This window comes from Myxocyprinus asiaticus, chromosome 12 (genome assembly GCF_019703515.2).
Source record: "Myxocyprinus asiaticus isolate MX2 ecotype Aquarium Trade chromosome 12, UBuf_Myxa_2, whole genome shotgun sequence".
Lineage (NCBI taxonomy): Eukaryota > Metazoa > Chordata > Actinopteri > Cypriniformes > Catostomidae > Myxocyprinus > Myxocyprinus asiaticus.
This window is the reverse complement of record NC_059355.1, coordinates 18,913,900-18,937,451: the sequence shown is the minus strand read 5'-3', so window position 1 is coordinate 18,937,451 and position 23,552 is coordinate 18,913,900. Positions and strand designations below refer to the sequence as shown.

At 37.1% G+C, this 23,552-nt stretch overlaps 1 protein-coding gene across 2 annotated transcripts in view; it reads right to left on the bottom strand.

The window, feature by feature from the left end:
- Window positions 1–3,234: 3,234 nt before the first annotated feature.
- The window catches only part of si:dkey-237i9.1 (SEC14-like protein 1), a 110,103-nt gene continuing 89,785 nt past the window's right edge, over window positions 3,235–23,552 (bottom strand). Inside the window, exons 8-17 of one of the 2 annotated variants that reach the window (XM_051712053.1) lie at window positions 22,603–22,792; window positions 21,484–21,572; window positions 21,308–21,378; window positions 15,412–15,583; window positions 12,722–12,856; window positions 12,446–12,580; window positions 12,001–12,252; window positions 9,941–10,119; window positions 9,555–9,581; window positions 3,235–6,391 (exon numbers count right to left, since the gene is read on the bottom strand). In XM_051712053.1, coding sequence (XP_051568013.1) covers window positions 6,286–6,391; window positions 9,555–9,581; window positions 9,941–10,119; window positions 12,001–12,252; window positions 12,446–12,580; window positions 12,722–12,856; window positions 15,412–15,583; window positions 21,308–21,378; window positions 21,484–21,572; window positions 22,603–22,792 — 1,356 coding nt within the window. In that variant the 3' untranslated portion in view covers window positions 3,235–6,285. The remainder of the gene's footprint in view (window positions 6,392–9,554; window positions 9,582–9,940; window positions 10,120–12,000; window positions 12,253–12,445; window positions 12,581–12,721; window positions 12,857–15,411; window positions 15,584–21,307; window positions 21,379–21,483; window positions 21,573–22,602; window positions 22,793–23,552) is intronic. The other variant, XM_051712054.1, reaches the window with a different exon arrangement.

Here is a 23,552-nt window from a genome sequence, read left to right as displayed (position 1 = left end):
GGCAAACTCAACCAATTACTTTGAACATTGAGACAGTTGAAATTTCAATGCCTATTTGGATATGAGACATTACTCAAGCTTTACTAGTCACTAAATTCCACCCTAGAATTCAGAGATGGGAAAGCGACATGGAATTTGAGAACATTAACTAAACAGTGTTCAAAATCACCCCATCTGTACTGATGACAAGACTGACTGTGGTCTTCTTGATATGGAGCCTGTAATTTTTAATGGCAAATCCCTGTCTTGTACGAAAAAATATCCTTTAAACCCAGCTGCAGTGACTGGTGTTCTGCCAGTGATTGAGCAACTAGAACGAAAAGGAACTGTCATAAAAATTAACAGCACCAGTAACGGTCCAGTATGGCCTGTGAGAACGCCTAATGGGTCATGGAGACTTACGATAGACTATCGTATAGCTAATCAATACATAGACAAAATAACTAATTTAGTGGCAGATCCTTCAACTATTTTTAGCACTGTTGATCCAAAACACAAATGGTTTTCAGTAAAAGATATGGCCAATGTGTTTTGGTCAGTTCCAATTTCTGTAGAAGTTCAAACTTGGTTTGCTTTTACAGTTCAAGGTCAACAGTTCACTTTTACTCGATTACCACAAGGGCTTCACAATTCCCCTACTATACATCACCAGTCGTTAAAAAGACATTTGGATGAATTCAAATCAACATCTACTATTAATCAGTATATGGATGATATTCTGATCTGTTCAGAAGATTCAGAACTACATGAAGCTGATGTGAAACGTTTGCTTGATTTTCTATATATTAAAGGACATAGAGCAAGTTTGGAAAAGGCACAGCTCTGTCAATTGGAGGTTGTGTATTTGGGACAATGCTTAACTCAAGGCGAGCGTAAAATCACCCAGAGTTGCACTGAGGCTATTAAAGCTCATCCTCAACAAAAACAGTCTGAAATTTGAGATCCTTTCTAGGCCTGTGCAAATACTGCCGTAACTGGATAGAAGGGTATGCAGAGAGGACACAACCTTTAACCAGAATGCTTAAGAGTAATCCCAGAGCACAAGATAATGTCAAATGGGATCTTGAGAGCTAATCAGCATTTCAAGATCTAAAACAAGTTCTATGCTCAGCACCAGCTTTAGGCATTACTGATAGCAGAACACCTTTCAAAACACACTGCTTTCATACTGCTTGTTACTTACAAAAGCAGTGACAACAGCACAGCATCAAGTTTTAAATGCGTGAGGACCTCCTCCAGATGGGGGACACATCATTGTGCCAGGACAATTAGTATATGTTAAGAAAGTACAACATGCAGGTTTAGAACCTCAATGGAAAGGTCCATTCACAGTCCTTTTAGTCACTCCATTGACAGTTAAATTAATGGGTAATCCTAGATGGATACACGTTAGTCATTGTAAAATTGCAACAAGGACTGAGAATGAACAGGGTGAATCACTGTATACTGGAGTCATGAGAAGAACTATACCTTTTAGTGGTATGGGGGGGGTCACCCTCATGATGAAGATAGGGAGTGGGCTATGGGATAGCTTACACCATGCCTACAGCTTATTCACCCTAGCTCTTCTCAGAACTTTTTAAATCTTAGTATAACATCTGAAATTCATCTCAACTATGAGATAGCATATGACTTAATATGTAACCATTTCCTATTTACTTGTGTGTATCTTCTACTTATAGGTGACATCCTAAATCCTGGTGACACCTGAAGTTTGCCTCTGTGAAGGAATTCACAAAAATTTCCTCTAACAACGAAAACTGATTAATGGACAAATCACCATTTTCCAAGTTTTCCAGATAATCAACATTGTGTTATCCTAACCGAGGCCATATTCTTTATTGTCTTTATGATAGGTGTTACATTTCTTTCTGAAAATATTGCAGCAAATATTACCATCCCAACTCCTCAAAAATTTGAGATTGGTGACCTTGCCAATAGCTTACATCCACCTAATGCTACGATGTATGCTCATCAAAGCAATTACTGGTGGAAATTGTTAAATCATTCATCAAATGTTAATGGGGTTTCTAACTGCTATGTGTGTGCTGATGTTCCACATTCATCGGCTAATTCATTTAGAATGAAAACTGTACCTGTAGGAATCAGTTACACTTATTGTACAAGTATAGTACTACATGCTGCCGATCACATCGACTGTTCTCAGTTTTTAAGAATCCTGAGAAATACAAATTCTAGCAGAAATCATTATCAAGAATGTTCATCCTTTTGTGATAAGTGCAAACTACCAGATAAATCTTCGAAACATGATGGAGCGTATCCGCAGCCTATATCCATGGTATGGTACCATATACAATGCTCATGCAATCGACAATATTAGTATGGAATTATAACAGTTTGCTAATTTAACAATTAATGGTTTTTCGCTTGACAAAAAATGCAAAACATCAGACTAGTAGCTCTTCAAAATAGGGCAGCTTTAGACTACCTTTTAGCTAAAGGTGGCAGCGTTTGGGCATTGATAGGTGATCAATGTTGTACATATATTCCAGATGTTCAACAAAACCTGACAGATGTATTAACCCATATGACAGCACTGAGAAATGAAATACGAGCTCTGAATTCCAATGTGAAACCTGAAGGGTTCAATCTCATCAAATGGTTAGAAAACAATCTGAGTCCACAACTTCAGGAAATTGGAAAAACGGTTATATTTTTACTAATCTGTATTATTTGTTTTACAATTCTTTTTAAATGCATTGTATTACTCTTCATTAATATGTATTAATCAACCGACAACAGACGAAGTCAACAACTACGACGACAAAGACACAGATAAACATCTCTGTGTATCACTAAGATGCAATTTGATGAACTCTAATAAAAGCTGTTGAAGTCCAACTTCCGTCTCCCGCTCTTCTTCTTGAAACTCTGGCTACTAAAATCTTAAGAAACTGATGCTTCTGAATTGTGACAAATACTTTTATCAGTAAACTCTTTGGATTATTTGTATATTTGGATTATATTGGTCTCTCATGAGCTTCCTGTCATTTTCAATCGCTCATAATCCTTATGAATAGTTCTGAGAGTATCATCTACAGTGCAGTACTAGTGTCCTATTGTTTACATTACTCAGGTTGGCTTTAAGAGAGACTTAATCAATAGATAGTTTGCAGTACTAGTACATGTGAAACAATGCTATTTCTCAAAGTTATAATTTTTTTAGTCGTTCTTATTTGTATTCTTCAAACACTTACAGAAGGAACACAGGACAATTGTCTCCTTTACATTTATTTGAAGTTATTAAAGTCGTATCTTTATATTCAACATTTTCTTTTCACATGCAGAATTTGTCAGAGGAAAAACAGATATGTAACATCTCAGAAAAGAGAATACAAGCAGAGGGGGGAAAAACAACAGACAAATAGTTAGTAGCCCTCATACACAGATGAACCCACACAAACAACTGGAGATATTCACACATTGGTTGGTTTTTATGCTAAGCAACATTATTACATAGAAAGCTGAGTTTCTGTGAAGATAGTCAATTTAAAAAGAACCAAATACAAAATTCTGCATTTTAGGACAGTTTGTTTGGCCAGTTGATTATTTTTCTTAACATTCTAAACTTAAATGACAAAATGTGAATGCTGGCATTTGTTCCAGTTGGGTGGGTGTAAAAGCCCCTACATTTACTTTACAAACACACTGGTCTATTCAATTGAGGGTTGCAGGTGTATAAGGAAGACTACAGGTGTGTGTGTATAAGAAAGAGCTTCTGGACACACCAGTGGGCCTTGCTTGGGGCCTATGATATATTAACTGCAGAGATGCTTGCATATCACAATATCAGGGGTATCATCTAGCCCACAAGTCACAAACACAAATAAAAATTAATGTTAGCAGTGACGCTGCATTAGATGGCTGAAACAGATAAGTGAAAAAAAATAAACATGTAAAACAAGGTTTAGGACAATTGCCACACATTCAGACATACAAAATCACTCCGCTCTCATCTCTTTATAGCATCACATGGTTACATCTGACACACCTTCTCGAGGATAAATTTTTGCAATATTAAAACATAACTTTTGTTAAAGATTTTAAAAAGTATTGTAAATAGAATGCTCACTTTGTTCTAATAACTAAACTTAAAAACAGCGTACTAACCCGTGCATGGTTAAACACTGTTCAATTCTAAATTCCATAAACCCTGAAAATCCTACCTGACTGCAGCTTGTAGAAAAATGAAGATGACTTTATATCAAAAGATACATGGTTCAGAATATGTGCTTTGCGGATGTTAAGCAGTTCTCATTCTTGTTGTGATTTGATAGCATGACACTGGGCTAACCTAGTCATTCAAATAGCATTTAAAGTTATAGATACACCACAATGAAAAAATTCAATGAACAATAATCCTATAATGTTTTAATGACAATAATTTTATTTTTCAACCCCAAACAAAGTTTCAGGATAATTTGTTCCTCCTCTTTTTTTCTTTACATCAGGCATGGATGCAGGTAAAAAAAACTGCTTACCACCTGTCTCATTAGATTTTTGGATGTCCTTATTTTGTTTTTGGAGTACCTAGACTTTCAGAACACTGGTACTTTATCACTATATCATAGTAAGTTTAACATTCCAAAAAATGCATATAAAAACTAATTGTTGTTCAATGTAACAATCTGGTTATTACAATAGCAATAGGGTGGGGTTTAACATGCTTCTCCAAGTTTGCTTTTATGCTTTTCTTGGTAGTGTAAATTTGCAGTTTAATAAGGGCATCCAAGACAAACCAGTACTGCCTGCTCTCCTTTTCCCTAAAGTGTCCTGCCCTTGAGATCAGGACTGATAAGGCTGAGATTTATAGAAGCATCATCTTTAGACTAAAATGGCATTATTCTGCTTCCAAACAGCTGGTGTGAATAAACTGTATTTGTGAGTGCATCCACCGCCCTCAAGTAAACTTTACATGGATGCACACATGCATTCTCTCAGGACTGTAAGCACGTGACACCATCGTGCACGTTAATAAACATGTTTAAATTCTTTAAGAAAAGTCTTAATGGCCTTGCTCTTACCTAAAAGTCTTGAATGCACAGACAATTATTTAGTTAATTATTTTGTTTACCATTCTGATTGATATTCTCAAATTAACACAGATAGGCAAATTATTTAAGCCTTGACAGAGTTCTGAGAGCACACTTCAAAGCATTGTATAACTTTACTCCATTTCAAGTCTTTGCTTATAGAAACTACCAAAGCAAAAGAGACAAGATAAAAAAATAATAATAATAAAAAAAAAAAAAAAAAGACCCATTTTCTCTCTCTTGTAATACAGAACCATGAAAATAGAATAATAATAGAAAAAAGCCCTATTCTGTGGGACCATAGGATCAATGATAAGATTCACTACCAAATTCACACTGCCTCTCTTCCAGAAAGCATCATTCAAAAATGTTTGACCTATTAATATGAATGACAACTCCAAGACCACTGATTGGCTGACTGCATAGGAACTGATCAGCAGCAAGTCTGAGGTTCAATATCAAGGCGTTTCCATAAAGTAAAATCTAAATTCAAGCTAACACAAGTAGTAATCACTATATATCAATATACACTTTGCTGAACTCAAGTGTTCAAACTGCAAGTCTAGCCACTTACTAACAATGAGGAAACGAGCATGTAGCACCTAAGAAGACTAACCTAGTCTCCTTAAACTTTTTTCATGATAAATACGAATTCAAATAGTAAAAATTTTATTGCAGAAGCCCAACCACTGACCTAAAAAACAATTCACCAAGACGACAAACTCCTGGTGATATGGCAGAACTAAGTGCATATATGTATCTATGTATGTATGTGCAATTTTTGAGATGTGTATGTGTGTACTGGGGCATGTGTGTGCGCATTCAGTTTCTTCATTTTAGGCTAATCCCCAACCTGAAGAACATGTATTGCTTAGTTCAGCCTGCTGTCCATGGGAAACATACAAATGCATGGTGAAGTGCATGGTTCTTTGGAAACTCACACATTAAAAATAACAATCTGCCTGTGAACTGACTTGAAGCCCTGCTGAGCGCTATGGCAAAGCAGATCCAAGCCCTTTGAAAAACAACTACCACCACCAAAATCCTTAGAAATAAGGATGTTTGCTTACACTCTCTTTAGTTGTGCAAGCATGCTTTAGGTCCTTGAAATGGAGTGATACAGTGTTTGGGGTAGATGAGAGAGTTTGGAAAGTTATTGGGTTGATTAAGAGTTGAGTCCTGCGATTCAAGAGGGTTGTAGAACATTGCAGAGGCTGAATCTCCTGCTGTTCTACCTGGAGATCATGGAGCTGGACTGCGATTGGCTGGAGGATGTGGTGGCAGCACTAAGCTGGGAGAAACCACTGTGGCTGGACTCCAGGCTGGTCATCGAGCCCCTGAAACAGCAGAATAGAACAAAACAGAGTAGAAGAGTGTGATAAATTAACAAGCTTGATTTCTATAGATTAAAATCTTTAAGAAAAGAGGAGCCAAGAAAAAAAAAATTAAGATTCAATTAGTTAATTAAAAACTGTAAGCTCAGTCTCCTCATGCCTATCAGTTTCATTTGTGTTCATGTCCAGACCAACACCCAGAGCTTAAGCAGGACATGCAGTTAGCAAAAAAGGCCAAACAGAAGCAAATAAGAGAAGCAAAGTCTCTGATTTAACTTCAATACGTTGTACTAAAATTCTTCTGGGTGGACCAGTAAAAAGTGAAGTTAAATGTGAAAATAAAATAATATTTCCCTAAGACTGCTGTTTGCATAGGGCTGGTATTAATTACTGTAGATATTAAAGTGGTTATAAAAGCCTACAGGTATTTAAAATACAAGATTAACAACAATCTTTTATAGTGATAAAAACCTCAAAACCTCACAGGATCAATTTAGGTAGTCTGGCATGTAAAGTTGAGTTTAAGGTATTCATAGTACCTACATAGAGCTAACATAATCGCCACGTTCAGGCTTGTTCAAAACAAGTCAAAATTTGCAAACAAGTTTCCGAACAAAGACTATTCACACCAAGTCCATCTTCATTTTCTGAAAACTGAGCATGCCTAAATGAAAACAAAATGCATTCCTGTCATTCACATGCTCGAATGCAAAATACAGCACATCTGACAATACAAATTAACTTTCTTGAATGCAAAATACAACCCACCACTAAAACTGAAATGTTGTCACTCGTCTGGAATGGAACTATGGAAATAAAGTAGTAAAAATAGTAGGGTGACTAAAAGAGAAGTTTTATATAGGAATATTAAGGTATAACGATAATAGTGGCCAGTTTAGTATTAATAATAATAATAATAATAATAATATGTAACAGATATGGTATTAGGTAATTATAGTCCCATTTTGTCATCAATTGCTCACCATATAATTTCTTTACCCTGTAATTGTTTGTTGCCACTGTCTTTTATAATATAGTTATACAGGTGCATCTCAATAAATTAGAATGTCGTGGAAAAGTTCATTTATTTCAGTAATTCAACTCGTGTTTGTGAACTGTGAAACTCATGTATTAAATAAATTCAATGCACACAGACTGAAGTAGTTTAAGTCTTTGGTTCTTTTAATTGTGATGATTTTGGCTCACATTTAACAAAACCCACCAATTCACTATCTCAACAAATTAGAATACATCATAAGACCAATAAAAAAAACATTTTTAGTGAATTGTTGGCCTTCTGGAAAGTATGTTCGTTTACTGTATATGTACTCAATACTTGGTAGGGGCTCCTTTTGCTTTAATTACTGCCTCAATTCGGCGTGGCATGGAGGTGATCAGTTTGTGGCACTGCTGAGGTGGTATGGAAGCCCAGGTTTCTTTGACAGTGGCCTTCAGCTCATCTGCATTTTTTGGTCTCTTGTTTCTCATTTTCCTCTTGACAAGACTCAGGTCTGGTGAGTTTGCTGGCCAGTCAAGCACACCAACACCATGGTCATTTAACCAACTTTTGGTGCTTTTGGCAGTGTGGGCAGGTGCCAAATCCTGCTGGAAAATGAAATCAGCATCTTTAAAAAGCTGGTCAGCAGAAGGAAGCATGAAGTGCTCCAAAATTTCTTGGTAAACGAGTGCAGTGACTTTGGTTTTCAAAGAACACAATGGACCAACACCAGCAGATGACATTGCACCCCAAATCACCACAGACTGTGGAAACTTAACACTGGACTTCAAGCAACTTGGGCTATGAGCTTCTCCACCCTTCCTCCAGACTCTAGGACCTTGGTTTCCAAATGAAAACTTGCTCTCATCTGAAAAGAGGACTTTGGACCACTGGGCAACAGTCCAGTTCTTCTTCTCCTTAGCCCAGGTAAGACGCCTCTGACATTGTCTGTGGTTCAGGAGTGGCTTAACAAGAGGAATACGACAACTGTAGCCAAATTCCTTGACACGTCTGTGTGTGGTGGCTCTTGATGCCTTGACTTCCTTGTGAAGTTCACCCAAATTCTTGAATCGATTTTGCTTGACAATCCTCATAAGGCTGCGGTTCTCTCGGTTAGTTGTGCATCTTTTTCTTCCACACTTTTTCCTTCCACTCAACTTTATGTTAACATGCTTGGATACAGCACTCTGTGAACAGCCAGCTTCTTTGGCAATGAATGTTTGTGGCTTACCCTCCTTGTGAAGGGTGTCAATGACTGTCTTCTGGACAACTGTCAGATCAGCAGTCTTCCCCATGATTGTGTAGCCTAGTGAACCAAACTGAGAGACCATTTTGAAGGCTCAGGAAACCTTTGCAGGTGTTTTGAGTTGATTAGCTTATTGGCATGTCACCATATTCTAATTTGTTGAGATAGTGAATTGGTGGGTTTTTGTTAAATGTGAGCCAAAATCATTACAATTAAAAGAACCAAAGACTTAAACTACTTCAGTCTGTGTGCATTGAATTTATTTAATACACGAGTTTCACAATTTGAGTTGAATTACTGAAATAAATGAACTTTTCCACTACATTCTAATTTATTGAGATGCACCTGTATGTATAATAAACAAACAAAAAAAACAAAAAAAAAAAAAAAAAATTTTTAAAAATTGGAATACAAACAGAAAATGAATAAATCAATAATAAAATAAAATCATCAATATACATAAATAAAAAAAAGGGGTTCACAAGAATGCATGTTTTTATTAAGAAATCTCGAATCTTGATGTGCAAACATTCAGACTTGGTGTGAATAGACCTGATTTTCTATCAAGTATGACAAGCAATTTTACTATGATACGGGACAACACAGATGAGACTAAACCTAAACAGCCAAGAACATGCTGGAGTTTCACAAAAATCTCAACTGTTTACAAATTACTTGTAAATGAAATCGTGAGGGCTTTTTAAAAGCTTATGACATCTTTATATAAGCTTATCATTATCTCACATCAACCGTGTAATGGCAGCCTGCACACACTGAATGAAGAATTAAAGGGTGAAATTCAAGCCAAGCATGTTTGAGCAGACATAAATTTACATATCTTTGTTAGCATGGTAAGAATGCTAACAAGCACAATCTGTTAGCAAAGCTCAGTCGCTAAGCTAACGGCAAACAAGTTCACTTACAAACTCTGCACATCGCAGCAAGCCGTTCTTTACAGGGAGAAACAGAAAGGAAGGTGGTCGTGCGCAGAAGGGAGAGAAAGAGAAAAAAAAAAGCAGCAGGCTTGGACACTGCTCATGACTATTCTGTTCTAATAAATAATATGAACTTAATACCGCAATACTAGTAAAATAAATAAAACCAGAACAGAGTATAAGCCAATTTAAATAAACTAGTTGATATATTTAACCAGATCTCTGAAACACTTTTTTTTTTTTTTTTTTTATAAAGAAATCCAACGATACAGCAACAGCAAACAATTGATATATTTAAAATGAGAATGACTAGGCAGTAATGAAATGATCACCACAGATCTCACAAAGTTAACTGCTCTCAGATGTGTGTTTACCTAAAGTCCTCTGAGCCCAGCACTTCAGTGTAGTACATGACTTTACACTTGTGAGAGGACACCTGCAGAGTAGCCAGAACATCGTCCACACGGGGCAGGTTGGTGGCGGCACACGCTGGCATAGAATGGAACTTCCACTGCAGAATATAGAAACCTGGCCATCGAGTCACATGGGATCCCTAAAGGGTGCATAGAGGGGTTGGCAAAATAGTAGAGAAAAGAGATATATTAAAACAGACAATTGCCTGTTAATTACAATCAGCTCCAATTGTTCCAAGTTTTTGCAACTACAGAACAAATGTCAAGTTAATAAGGGGCCAAGCCCCCAAGGGACAAAGCCCTATTGTTTTTGTAGGTTTTCTTCTTCTTCTTCTTCTTCTTATTATTATTATTATTATTAGGGGCCAAGCAATGAAGGTTTCTGTTGTTTCTGTTACATTTCTTCTTATTATTATTGTTCCGCAATGGAAGTGTATGGCAGCACTATAACCCTTCATAGAAAAATTATGAAATTTGGCACACTTATAAGGGTGGAAATGAATAGCCTCCAAACTAAATTTGGGGTCTCTAGGACAAACACTATAGCACCACCACCAGTTCAAATATTAACTTCTTTTGCACGTAACTTTTGAACTGTTTGGCCTAGAAACAATTTTTTTTTTTTCCTCCATACGATTACTCTCATGTTGATTGTAATGGACCCCATTATGTTTTTTTTTTTTTTTTTTGGCTACTACTCCTAGAAACTTTGCCCGATTTGCAAAAAAAATAAATAAATAAAATAAAATAAAATGCCCAGTTGATCTTCAGACTGAGCAGCACAGACGATACCTTAAAGAATTTTGACTTTCGCTGTTGTTAAAAAGTTATGCTAGCGCAAATTTATTGATGTTGGCATAAAACAGGAAGTCAAGCTGTATCGAAATTGAACTTGGTATGCTTCATTAGAATCATGATCTGAAGGTACATGCAACGTTTGGTGACGACGCCAACTATGGGTTAAAAAATATCCAAAATCAGCCATTTTGTCTCGCGTCATTTTGGATTTTAACATAAACTGATGTATCTTTTGAATGCATTATCGGATTTAAATACAAATTTGTTTGTCATCAACATCATGCCTTGAAGGAACCTGAGGAGTCTACAGACAGCACCACCTATAGTTAAAAGCTTGCTAGAATGCTACATGCTATGATTGCTTAGCATGCTAATTGGTTAGCATGCTAAGCAACGCTTTTGTGTGCTGACTCTAAACTTGTCATGTCTCTTTGCCATTATTAAGGCGTGCCAACTGTGTGGTCTAGTGGTTAAAGCACTTGACTACAGATCAAAAGACTGGGAGTTCAAGTTCAGCAAAGGATGATTTTAAAAACTGTACATTTGTTTAACTCTGAGTCTTCATATTTTGCCTACTGCAATGCTGGCAGTAGTTCACTGCATAATTCCTGCTTCAATTAAAAACGACTTGGCTGTAACAACAACCTTTTATCAGCAATCATTTTGTACTCAACTTGGAATTTCTCTTTGGCATCATTTAGATGTGCTGATTGTATGGCTCATTGGTTAAAGCATTGCACTATGGCTAAAAAGACTCAGCGTGTGAGTCCAGGAAATGGTTTTAAAAACTGTACTTCTGATGATCTCTGAGTCTTCATGTTGTGCTTACTACAATGTAGGCCATACTTCACTGCATAATTCCTGCTTCAATTCAAAATTACTTATCTGTAGTAACAACATTTTCTCAATAATCTTTTGTACATTCAACTTGGAATATCTCTATGACATCATTCAGACTTGTCAATTGTGTGGTGCAGTTTTAAGGCTCTGGACTTAATTTCAAAAGATGAAACCCAGCTCGAACCATGTTAAAATAGTCTTCACGTTGTGTCTCTGGCGTTCTTAAGTTCTTTGCATTGTGCTTAATGAATTTCAGCAGGGCCCAATCATTGCTGCTTGCAGCTATATTTATGACTGTTTTTGGCACACATTTAAACCCTTTAAACTTCCTTTAATAACTCAAAATCGGCATCAAAACTGAATGATGGTTGTAACCGACAAACCTGTACACTTTCTCCCTCTTTGCAGGTTAGGGGTGACTCCACCATGCTGTAGTCCTGTCCCAGAAGCCAGGATTTATCTATTAGTTGCACATTGTTGCCTGCAGGTGATGTGATGCCATGGGCAGCCAGGGGATCTTTCTTTGGTGGCTGTGGAGCTCGTTTAGAATGGTAGATATTGAACACCACATCACCCTTACATACATCAAAGTCCCAAGTGATGACTGAGGATGCATCAATGATCTCAATCAGTAGCTGAAGGGGGAGACACAGGAAATGTATAAATGTGCTATTTGAACACTTAAAAACTGTAGTTTCATTACTGGCCAGTGGTGTTCAAGAAATAAAGTAATGTTGTATTTCCTTAGACTGGATGAATTTATTGTAGAACATATTATTTAAATGTATAAATGCATTAAGTTTATTGTTTCTAAAGCAGAAGTCTGACCTCATGTGGTGCTCCTTTGAAGATGCTTGCACTCTGATAAATCGTCTCAGTCCACAGTCTAATCTCATCATTCTCTAGTTCCTCTGCGGTTCTGTATAGAGACTTGGGCACCAGGCCGCCCTCTGGCACTTCACACTGCACAAATTTCACAACAACAATAATTCAGTTAAATAAAATAGCTAACATCAGACTACAGCTCTTCCCAAGTTTAGACACATGCATACATGTGTAACCCTTTCGACTGTGCTACTACTATGGCAAGAGCAAGTTACATACCATACATTCTCCTCCAAGGAAGTCAGGAATGATCTCTTTATCAATGTAGTCCACAAGACCTCCAGGACCCTGGTAGTCATTTCCTGCATAGATGAGAAACTTCTTTCGTGTATTCTCATCAATGAAGGGGCTCACCTGTAAACAGATGGGAGGAGGGATGCTCCGTTAACCCTCTGGGGTCTGAGGGTGTTATGGGCCCTGGAGAAGTTTTGACATGCCTTGACATTTGTGCTTTTTTCAGTTGCTTAAAAACATATTAATGGCTAAATTCTGATAACACTGTATTCAGCACACTGGGCTACAATAATATGTGTACAACATGTTTGTATTTTTGAGAAAATAACGTTTATGCGTGGTTTTTGAAAAAACAAAAAATTTTAGTCACTGACATAAGGCCATATAACACATATTAAACATTTGTTCACAAGACTTTTGAGAACTGGATCTTGTAGCCTAGAGTTTGTGCTACAAAATGATGTGAAATCCATCCTCATCACTCATTCATACAAAACAATATAGTCATTTAACTTCTGTAAGACACTTTTAGTGTTAGAAAGGCCATATGCGAGGAGGCGTGGATGATCATGAATACTGATGTGATTCACACCTGAGGAGTCAAAAACCCCTCCCCTGAGAGAGAATGAATGTGAGAAGACTTAATGATTGAATGTATTGTTTGTAGCTTATTCACAAAATCAAGTTATCTGATTATACATTTTCTTTACTTAAAAACTTTAAACCTACACTACCGTTTAAAAGTTTTAGATCTGTAAGATTTTTTAATGTTTTTAAAAGAAGTCTCTTCTGCTCACCAAGGCTGCATTGATTTGATCCAAAATACAACAAAACTGATATTGTGAAATATTTTTACAATTTAAAATAACTGTTTTCTATTTGAATATATTGTCAAATGCAATTTATTCCTGTGATCAAAGCTGAATTTTCAGCATCATTACAGCAGTCTTCAGTGTCACATGATCCTTCAGAAATCATTCTAATATGCTGATTTTCTAATATGGGAATATTTACAGCACATTTTACACATTTACACCCGAACAGATATTAGCAAGCACAAGCTTCGTTGATGATAATGAGGCAGCATAAACACTAGTTAAAATATAATCTAAATATTAATATTATTTTTATATCATATTACATATCATATTTATATCATACAGCATACAATTCAAATACCTGCTTTAGCCGAAACAACATTTAAATGTAACTAAAACTTGCCTATTAGTACATATTTCAAATTTCAATACTCTGAATCCTGGCTGGCAAGTCTGGAAATAGTCCAACTAGTAAAATATGTACGTTTATATAAAATAGCATGTCAACTAATGTACGTAAAACTAAATTACTTACTCATCCCAAAATTGTATCCTCGGCTGGATCAAGTCGTTCTTCAAAATGCAAATGTTCATCGGAGTCCCGCTCTTCTTCTGAGGAAAATGTGAACTCTTCATCACTATCCAGGAGCTTCCTCACCTGTGTAGCGTGCCATCTTCCAAATGCGCAGAAAAGTGAACGAACTTGATGCTTTTTAAGGCACTGTTGGGGGCGTTTACCATTTGCACTGATCGCCTCAGCACATTACCGTATGAATAGCACGCTCTGCTGGTGGGTGTGATCACATTAGGGATAATTACCAGGAGAAACTGTACATCGCTATATTTGTTTTAAATTTGAATTGTTTTATTTAAAAGTAGATATTTTAAGCTTTCTTTAGATATATGTTTCATGTTTGTCTGATAAGTATTTGCAGAGTTTCAGTTAATTTTTTTGACGTGTTTCAGAAAGACGCTCGCGGAGATGGCTGAAAGCGCACCCTGTTTATTTTCTTTATTTTACAAAAGCACAAGGTTGTTATTGTGAGTGTAAACAAATAAAAGTAGACACTTTATAGTCTCTAATGATGTCTTACACTTATCTGTATGCCCAAAAATGAAGGAGCATTTTAAGTTGTTTCCGCTGTTGAGGAAAAAATCCAGCAGGACGCGCCGGCGCATCCGTCGACCCCAGAGGGTTAAAAGTGACACAAGATACGTTAAAGATGAGAATTTCTAGCCTCCTTTGGGGTTGTTAGCTACTAAATATTTAAACTGGGACACAACAAGTGGTTGTGATGTGAAAGAACACTAACAGCTAAGAAGTTATTTGTTAATGTTAACTTGAAGTGGCCAATACTTTTTAAAGTGGCAAGATTTTCACTCTCACAGATCAGAGCAGAAGGTGAACATTCAAAATAGTGGGCAGCATTACTCTGTGCTCATATAAATTTATTCATATCCTCCAGCCAAGGAGAATATGAAACCTTAAGCATGTGTGCCACCATTGACCCAGAGAAAGGAATATATGTGTATTTTATTTATGTTGTTTATTTCGATTACAAAAAAATTATGTCCCTGCATGCCAAATTACCTCACAGCAATCCTTCCTCAGTTACACAGCCTACTATCCAGCACAGAGTGGACCTGTTGTGCAACCTACCAATAGCACGACACAGAAGTTTGCTCTGGGCAATCCAGTTGGTAACACTTTGCAGTTCAGTTAGGTAGGGCAACACTACCAAGAACAATTAAATGTAGCATTACATGTGAAAAAGGCTGCCAACCCCTTCTCTAGTTCTGAGAAGAACAATTTAAAAGAACAAGTATGAATCCTAAGCAACAGCAGTGGTTCCTTACCAGAGTCCATAGAACAGGAAAAACCCTGGGAGCTCGGAGGATGAGCAGACGGCCCAGAGTCTCTGGGTAATTGGCCTCCACCACCTCAATAATTCTCAGCAGAGCTTTGACTCCAGGACGCCATAAATGTCTCATATTGAGCCCCTCAAGATCCACCAGACATGTCCAGCAACTACAGGAAGAGAAAACGTCATTTCAAACTGAGTTTCTGGGCCCTTTCATTGGGCTTGACGTACACAAAACAGTACAAATAAGGCGAGAGTGTTTTAAAAGTAACTAATGCTGCATTCCAGAAAACTTGGCACCTTGAATTCTCCAACCTCCTACTTGAAAATAGCCACTTGAACAGCACTATAAGCATATCAATCAACCCCAACTTCAGTGAGAATAATCATTTGATGCCACTTCAAAGATGGCATTTCAATATTTATAAACATATAAATATTTCTGAGAAGACATTTAATTTAATATAATTTAGGGTTGGGAAATTTTACTTAAAATAAAAAATAAAAAAGCACGTTAAACAATCAACTATTAGTCACAGAAATTAACACTGATTTTTTTTTCTTCTTTTATGCAATTAATGCAGTATGTGTTTTTTTTTTTTTTTTAATTCCTGTGGCTAAAATTGGAATATGTCAATTTCCATGAGGTACATGACACGACTGCACATCCTAGCACAGAAACTGATTGTATGGAACAGTGCACGCTTATTAATTATGAGCAACACATGTCCCCATGCATAATAATCATGGGAACGTATTTACTGTATGGAAAATGAAGACTTCACCCGCAAGCGGTGAGCCAGGTGTGGGAGAGACATGGGAAAGCTGCCATATCTCTTTGCATCACATGAAAAAGCTCACTCATTGTCATCTGAACCAGTTTCAAAAACGAAACCGCACGTAATAGACCCAGCGTATGCACAATAGGGACTGAACAGCAGCCAGAAAAAAATAACAGTTTTGAGAAACTTCAGCAAATTAAACTTCAGCATTCAAGTTGTTTTATATGTAGTGTTTTATAATACATTGGCAATGTACACTACGTTTATTGCCAGTAAAGTTTCATATAAATTAAATGTGCCCATTTGCTCCTATTATTAAAAAAAGTCCACTGGAAAACACCAGAAGATTTTGCCCAACTTTTAATTATAGCATATACTCGTGTCAATGAATTATACCTGTAAAAATGTGTCTTATTAACTGAATAAATAAATAAAATAAAATACTGAAAATGTAAAAATGTATATAACATTTTTTTTTTTTTTTTATAAATGATGAGAAAACTATTTCTTGCAAGTTCTTTGAGACAAATATAAAGGAAATATTGGCTCATGATTCTATTTTTTGTTTGCTTGTCCTGTTTTAATGTACAATGTACCATAATTAATCTCAATTAATCACAGAAAACTGTGTGATTAATTAGTTAAAACATTTTAATTGATTTACAGCCCTAATGTAATTATAATAAATAATGTTTTTTTTTGTTTTTTTTTCGCATTTCACCATCAGTTTAGATCAAACACAAGCATTTTGTGTTGACGTTTTCATGTTTGTGCCATAACTGGCATAATACAGTGTATATGATTGTATATAATATGCACTGCTCCCTCTAAGCTGTGCAAGAGTGCGACCGCGCACTTCTAATATTTCTCCCGTGCAGACAGAAAAAACATATACACACTGCTCACAGGCTCAAAGGAGTGTGGGAAAACCCACTTGATTTCTTGTATTAGAGCTAAATGCATGCTTAGTGTTTTTTTTTTCCCAGTATGGAGCTGAAGCTTTGAGTGAAATCTTGTGTGAAAACAAGGTAGAAATAAACATTATTAAAGTCATGAAACGGGGGCCTGGGTAGCTCAGCGAGTATTGATGCTGACTACCACCACTGGAGTCATGAGTTCGAAACCAGGGTGTGCTGAGTGACTCCAGCCAGGTCTCCTAAGCAACCAAATTGGCCCGGTTGCTAGGGAGGGTAGAGTCACATGGGGTAACCTCCTAGCGGTCACTATAATGTGGTTCTCGCTCTTGGTGGGGCGCGTTGTGAGTTGTGCGTGGATGCCGCAGAATAGCGTGAAGCCTCCACGTGTCGCGGTAACGCGCTCAAGCCACGTGATAAGATGCGCGGATTGCCGGTCTCAGACGCTGAGGCAACTGAAATCCATCCTCCGCCACCCAGATTGAGGCGAATCATAACACCACCACAAGGACTTAGAGCTCATTGGGAATTGGGCATTCCAAATAGGAGAGAAAAGGGGAGGAGAAAAAAGTAATAAAACAACACGTAATTATAACCACATTTACCATGAGGCATGAGCAATATTGGTTAATGTGGAAATGCAGCTGCGTGCCCAAACATTAAATGCTCTTCATGGTCAATGCCCATCCCGTGACTGATTAAAATAAACAGCTGCATATGTCTTAAGTGAATGCAAACAGGTGCAACAAATCAGTTATGTCAAAATCTCGGATCTTTGCATAAGACGTTGCAGTGTAAATGCACTAATGCAGGTTAACAGATCTCTATTATGTTGTTAATATTAATCAAACAAAATTGAAAAGTAAGCCACTGACTGCTCAATTTATGTTTTTTAAAATTTTATTATTAGCTTACTTTTTTCTTAGTTTACATTATACTCAGGCTACTACTTTACTATTATGACTATGTACCTGAATTCAAAACATTTAACAATGTATACTTCACTGAAAAACACAAAGGCAGCATGCCATTGTTTTAATTTAATAGGTTAATATGTACATTAATATTTAACCCCTTACACCCTAAACGTATTTTGATGGATTTCTGCAAAAATTGCATACCCAAAAGAGCTTACAACTCTAAAAAAAAATAAAAAAAAATAAAAAATAAAAAAATAGCAAAGAATGTCAATTGCATGGTATACATTTTTAGAAAACCTTTCAAAATTTGAAAAAATATATTTGGATCCTGCTCAGAGACTGTTATGCTACAACACTGCTTACAAAACACCCAAAGCTGAAGCGCCAAAAATAAACGCTTCAGTTATTATTCAGCTTGACATTATACCTTTTAGACAGGAAGTATGGATGGTCAAAAAATTTGCTTTGGTGTTGTTCTCCAACATGTCGACTAGACCAGGAAAAAAAAAAAATTGCAAAGCAGTCTAAACTTATAGCATATGGAACCATGGTTCCCAAGGTGGACTTTTATTTATTAAAGTGTCCAAAAAACCTCTCCAAATCATAATTGATGTGTTTTATTGATCATTAAGACAGAATAACTGAAAACTATAAATGCAAAAATCTCAAAAAAAATATATAAAAACACATAAAATAGTGTCAATTATGTCCCGTATGATACATTTCGCCTCACTTTGCCACCTTATTCCATCACTCCAAAAATGTGCGTTGAGAAATTTCTCTAGATTTACAAATCATACAACGTCGAGTGAGGGCTTGTTTGATTCAGGATCGCCTACTGTAAGTTGTCATATTTCATTTTCTTTACTATGTGTATTTTTCATGAACTAATAAACCAAAATGTGACGGAAATGGTGTTAATCCTTTTTTTAAAGATACATGTGGATTTCACAAGCTAATACTCACTGTAGTTTGGTCTCTGAATGAAACAATTTTGCTTGTTATATTCTACTAATCAAGACCTTTCCAAAGATTTATAACACATGGCTTTGTGATCTTTATCTTTTTTTACTGTTTATATATATATATATATATATATATATATACATACACACACACATACACATACAGTGCTGTGCAAATGTATTTGCCCCCTTCCTGATTTCTTCTATTTTTGTGTATTTTTCCATAATAAAATTCTTTTAGATCTTCAAACGAGATATAACATAAAACAAAGGCAACCTGAGTAAACACAAAATACAGTTTTCAAATATATATATATATATATATATATATATATATATATATTGAAGCAAAAAAGTAATCCAACACCTATATCACCCATGTGAAAAACTAACTGCCCCCTTAAACTTAATAGCTGGTTGTGCCACCTTTAGCAGCAACAACTGCAACCAAACGCTTCCGATAACTGGAGATCAGTCTTTCACAACGCTGTGGTGGAATTTTGGCCCACTCTTCTTTGCAGAACTGCTTTAGTTCAGCCACACTGGAGGGTTTTTGAGCATGAACTGCCCTTTTAAGGTCCTGCCACAGCATCTGAATCAGGTTCAAGTTAGGACTTTGACTAGGCCACTCCAAAACTTTAATTTTGCTTCTTTTTAGCCATTCAGAGGTGGACTTACTCCTGTGCTTTGGATCACTGTCTTGCTGCATAATCCAGATGCGCTTGAGCTTCAACTCACAGACTGATGACCGGACGTTCTCCTTTAGGATTTTCTGGTAGAGAGCAGAATTCATGTTTCCCTTAATTACTGCAAGTCACCCTGAAGCAGCAAATCTTCCCCACCCCATCACACTACCACCTCCATGCTTGACCGTAGGTATAATGTTCTTTTTGTGGAATTCTGTGTTTGATTTACACCAGATGTAACGGGACCCCTGTCTTCCAAACAGTTCCACTTTCGACTCATCAGTCCACAGAACATTCTCCCAAAAGGTTTGAAGATCATCAAGGTGTGTTTTGGCAAAATTCAGACGAGCCTTAATGTTCTTCTGGGTTAGCAGTGGTTTTCGCCTCACCACTCTTCCATGAATGGCATTTTTGCCCAGTGTCTTTCTGATAGTGGAGTCATGAGCAGTGACCTTTATTGATGTGAGAGAGGCCTGCAGCTCCTTGGATGCTGTCCTTGGCGTTTTTGTGATTTCCCGAATGAGTCGTCACTGTGCTCTTGGAGGAATTTTGGAAGGTCGGCCACTTCTGGGAATATTCACTACTGTGCCAAATTTGCCCCATTTGGAGATAATGGCTCTTGCTGTGGTTCTTTGGAGTCCCAGAGCCTTTGAAATAGCTCTGTAACCCTTCCCAGACTGATGTATTTCAATCACCTTTTTCCTCATCATTTCTGGAATTTCTTTAGACCTTGGCAGTGTGCTACTGGGTGAGACCTTTTAACCAAATTCATGCTGCTGAGAAAGTTCAATTTAGGTATTGATTTGATTGAACAGGGCTGGCATTAATCAGGCCTGTGTGTGGCTAGTTCAGCTGAACCCCATTATGAATGCAGTTTCATAGATTTGGGGATTTAGTAACTAAGGGGGTAAATACTTTTTCATACAGCCCCAGTTGGTATTGGATAACCTTTTTGCATCAATAAATAAAATTATCATTTAAAAACTGTATTTTGTGTTTACTCAGATTGCCTTTGTTTTATGTTAGATTTTGTTTGAATTTTTGAAACAATTTAGTATGAGATATACACAAAAACATTAGAAATCAGGATGGGGGCAAATACTTTTTCACAACACTGTATATATATGATTGTTGTGATTACAAATGTATTTATTTATTTATTTTTTAAATGGAACAGTTCTAATTTATCAGCAAATTTATGAGCAGTATTTTAGAATTGGTCAGATCAGCTATATTCATTGTAAATATAAGAGTGTAAGCTTTAAATTGACACATATTTTGTGCAGATCAAGCAAGTGGTTGAGTAATACCATTTTTTTCCCCCAGTGATTAGCGCCCCCAAGAAGGCATGGTACCGGGGTCGCTGCAGATGAGCTCAAGAGGTTAACTTCTTAAAAAGATGTGTTCTATAGCATATTAACCATTCAACCAAAGGTTCCACCCAATAGATATAGGATTTGCTCAGCAAGAACAAAAATGAGATGGAACATTGCTAATATGTATGACATATGATTGACTGGAACACTTTGTCGGAAGTGGGGAAATATCAAAAAGAATTCCTGACTTCATCTGGAATGCAGCATCATATTACCTTTTGAGGTTACAGAAGGGAAATCTTTCTAACCTAATTGGCCGACCAAAAACTTTAGTGTTCTCCTCACAGCGTCTCAGACCCTCCTCATTGATGGACAGCACCTAAACATTTACATATGCTGTTAGACTCTGTGCTATTCATTTACATGCTAATGGCTGGAAAGCACTATGCTTTACCCTCTGGTGTAATAATGATATATGTATTACATGTCTGAGCAGAGATTCTTCTCCCAGTGCCCGAACCAGTCCTTTAGTGTCCATATGTCCAAGACGTAGGATATACAGAGGACGTCCATCTGTAGAAAGTAGCACACAAACACAAAAGTTATAGAATGTATAAGCACAACAAACCCTGCATCACCAACATATACAGACAAAGCTGAAAAACCACAAAACACCATGACTTGTGTTCTGAACTTAAAGACCTCAAAGAGGAAGGAGAGGTACAAACAAGTTTTATCTTGGGTAAGACACCTCTCCTATGTGGATACATACTTGTAAACAGACCATTGGAGGAAGAAGTTCTTTCTGTTAATTGATTCATTTACAATGCTAGTTTTTTTTTGCAGTCACGCAAGAGTGTGTGTATGTACCATGAAGTGATAGTTTAGGCTCTTTATTCAGTGTCATATGACTGTGTGGACTTGTGCACAGTTACCTGTGTGTGTGTGTTACTGAATGTTATTGTGAATATGCTTGTAAATGCACTATAAATCCATTTATGTCTTGAGCATTAACAAACACACACACACACACACACAGACGGCAGAAGGCCCTGCACTGCGACTGACGCACATGGTCACAGTGTGGTGTCTTGTCACCACAGGGGACTGCAGAAATGAGCAATTCTGACACACTGTAAGGCCTGTATGCAACAACTGACACTGGAAACAACCCCATGCACAACATCATTATCACTCAAGACTGAAAATGATGAAAAAAATTTATTAATACCAACAACAACAAAGAAAAAGATCCAAGCAAGGGACAGAAAACTATGAGGAAGAGACACAGAGGAGACTAAAACTGAATGATTTAAAAAACGTAATAGTTTGAGAGGTAATAGTAAAACAAGAAAAAGAGAAGCCTCAGAATTTACATCATGTCTGCAAGAGGGCTTGTTATACCAAATACCCCACCTGTCCCAGTGGCAAATCAACCGCCTTTTCATGTCAAATCACTGACCCTGATTCAGAGGTTAAATGGAAAAGATGAGACTAATACATGGGCAAGTGCTCACATTATAGTAAAGGGCAAGTATTGGCTATGCAAGAATGACAGAAATATCTAACTGACAGGGAATCATAATGTTATATTTTAACTTACCCTTGTCATGGTGGTGCCAGCCGCCAGTGTAGTAATCGTGCAACACTTGTGGAGAGCTCCAGGTGTCCAGCAGGTAGTCCACTTGATGCTGCTTCCTCCACGTCAGACTCTGACACATGATTTCCCGTGCCTTATCTATGTTGAAGTCCCGTGCACGTAGGAACCGCAGGATATGCTCATCTTTTGGGATCTGAGGTGACAGCAGGAGAGAGAGAAAGCCTAACAAATGAGTCTACAGGTAGGCTTTTAGAATGTTACTAACTAAATGTGGTCAGTTGTTAAACCAGGTTTTTTCCTACACTGAAAATTTTACGGGGGACGCCGAAGCGAAATTTCGAGTTGACAAAGCAAACTATATGGTATTAATCTTGCTTTCACTGCTTTAAAAGCGCTAAATATGCTTCTCATGTGGAACAGGGTTTGCGGGGTGATTGAAGACTGGTTTCACGTGCATGTTGTGCAATCCACCGAGAATCACTAGCGCAAGGGATGAGCTCTGCTCTATCCTCATTTATCTCTGGAGCACGCAGGTGCACGTGTGTCAGCAGGGCTTCCCTCAATATGCAAGCTCTAGTGACAGGATAACACAGAGGGGATCACATGCATGATTAAACTGGGCTTCCCTCGATATTGTGGTGCAGACAACAAAACTTATGTGACCCATCTGAATTTTACGAGAGTATTTACTATTTTAAAGTGCTGTGGAGCAATTCAACCATTTCAAATGCCTAGACAGCTCCAACATTCTGAACAGCACTGACAAGGCAAAGAGAAAACACCTGCACCAGCATCAATGACAAGACTTTTCACATCTTCACATCAACACTCTCACTAAAATGTATCACAGTAAACTGTAATAGAACTGTGGCAGTTGTATTAAAAAAATACTTTTTAAAATGGTGTTTAGGCTATTATAATTCTTTCTTAACAAATAAACTGTTTAAGAAAGA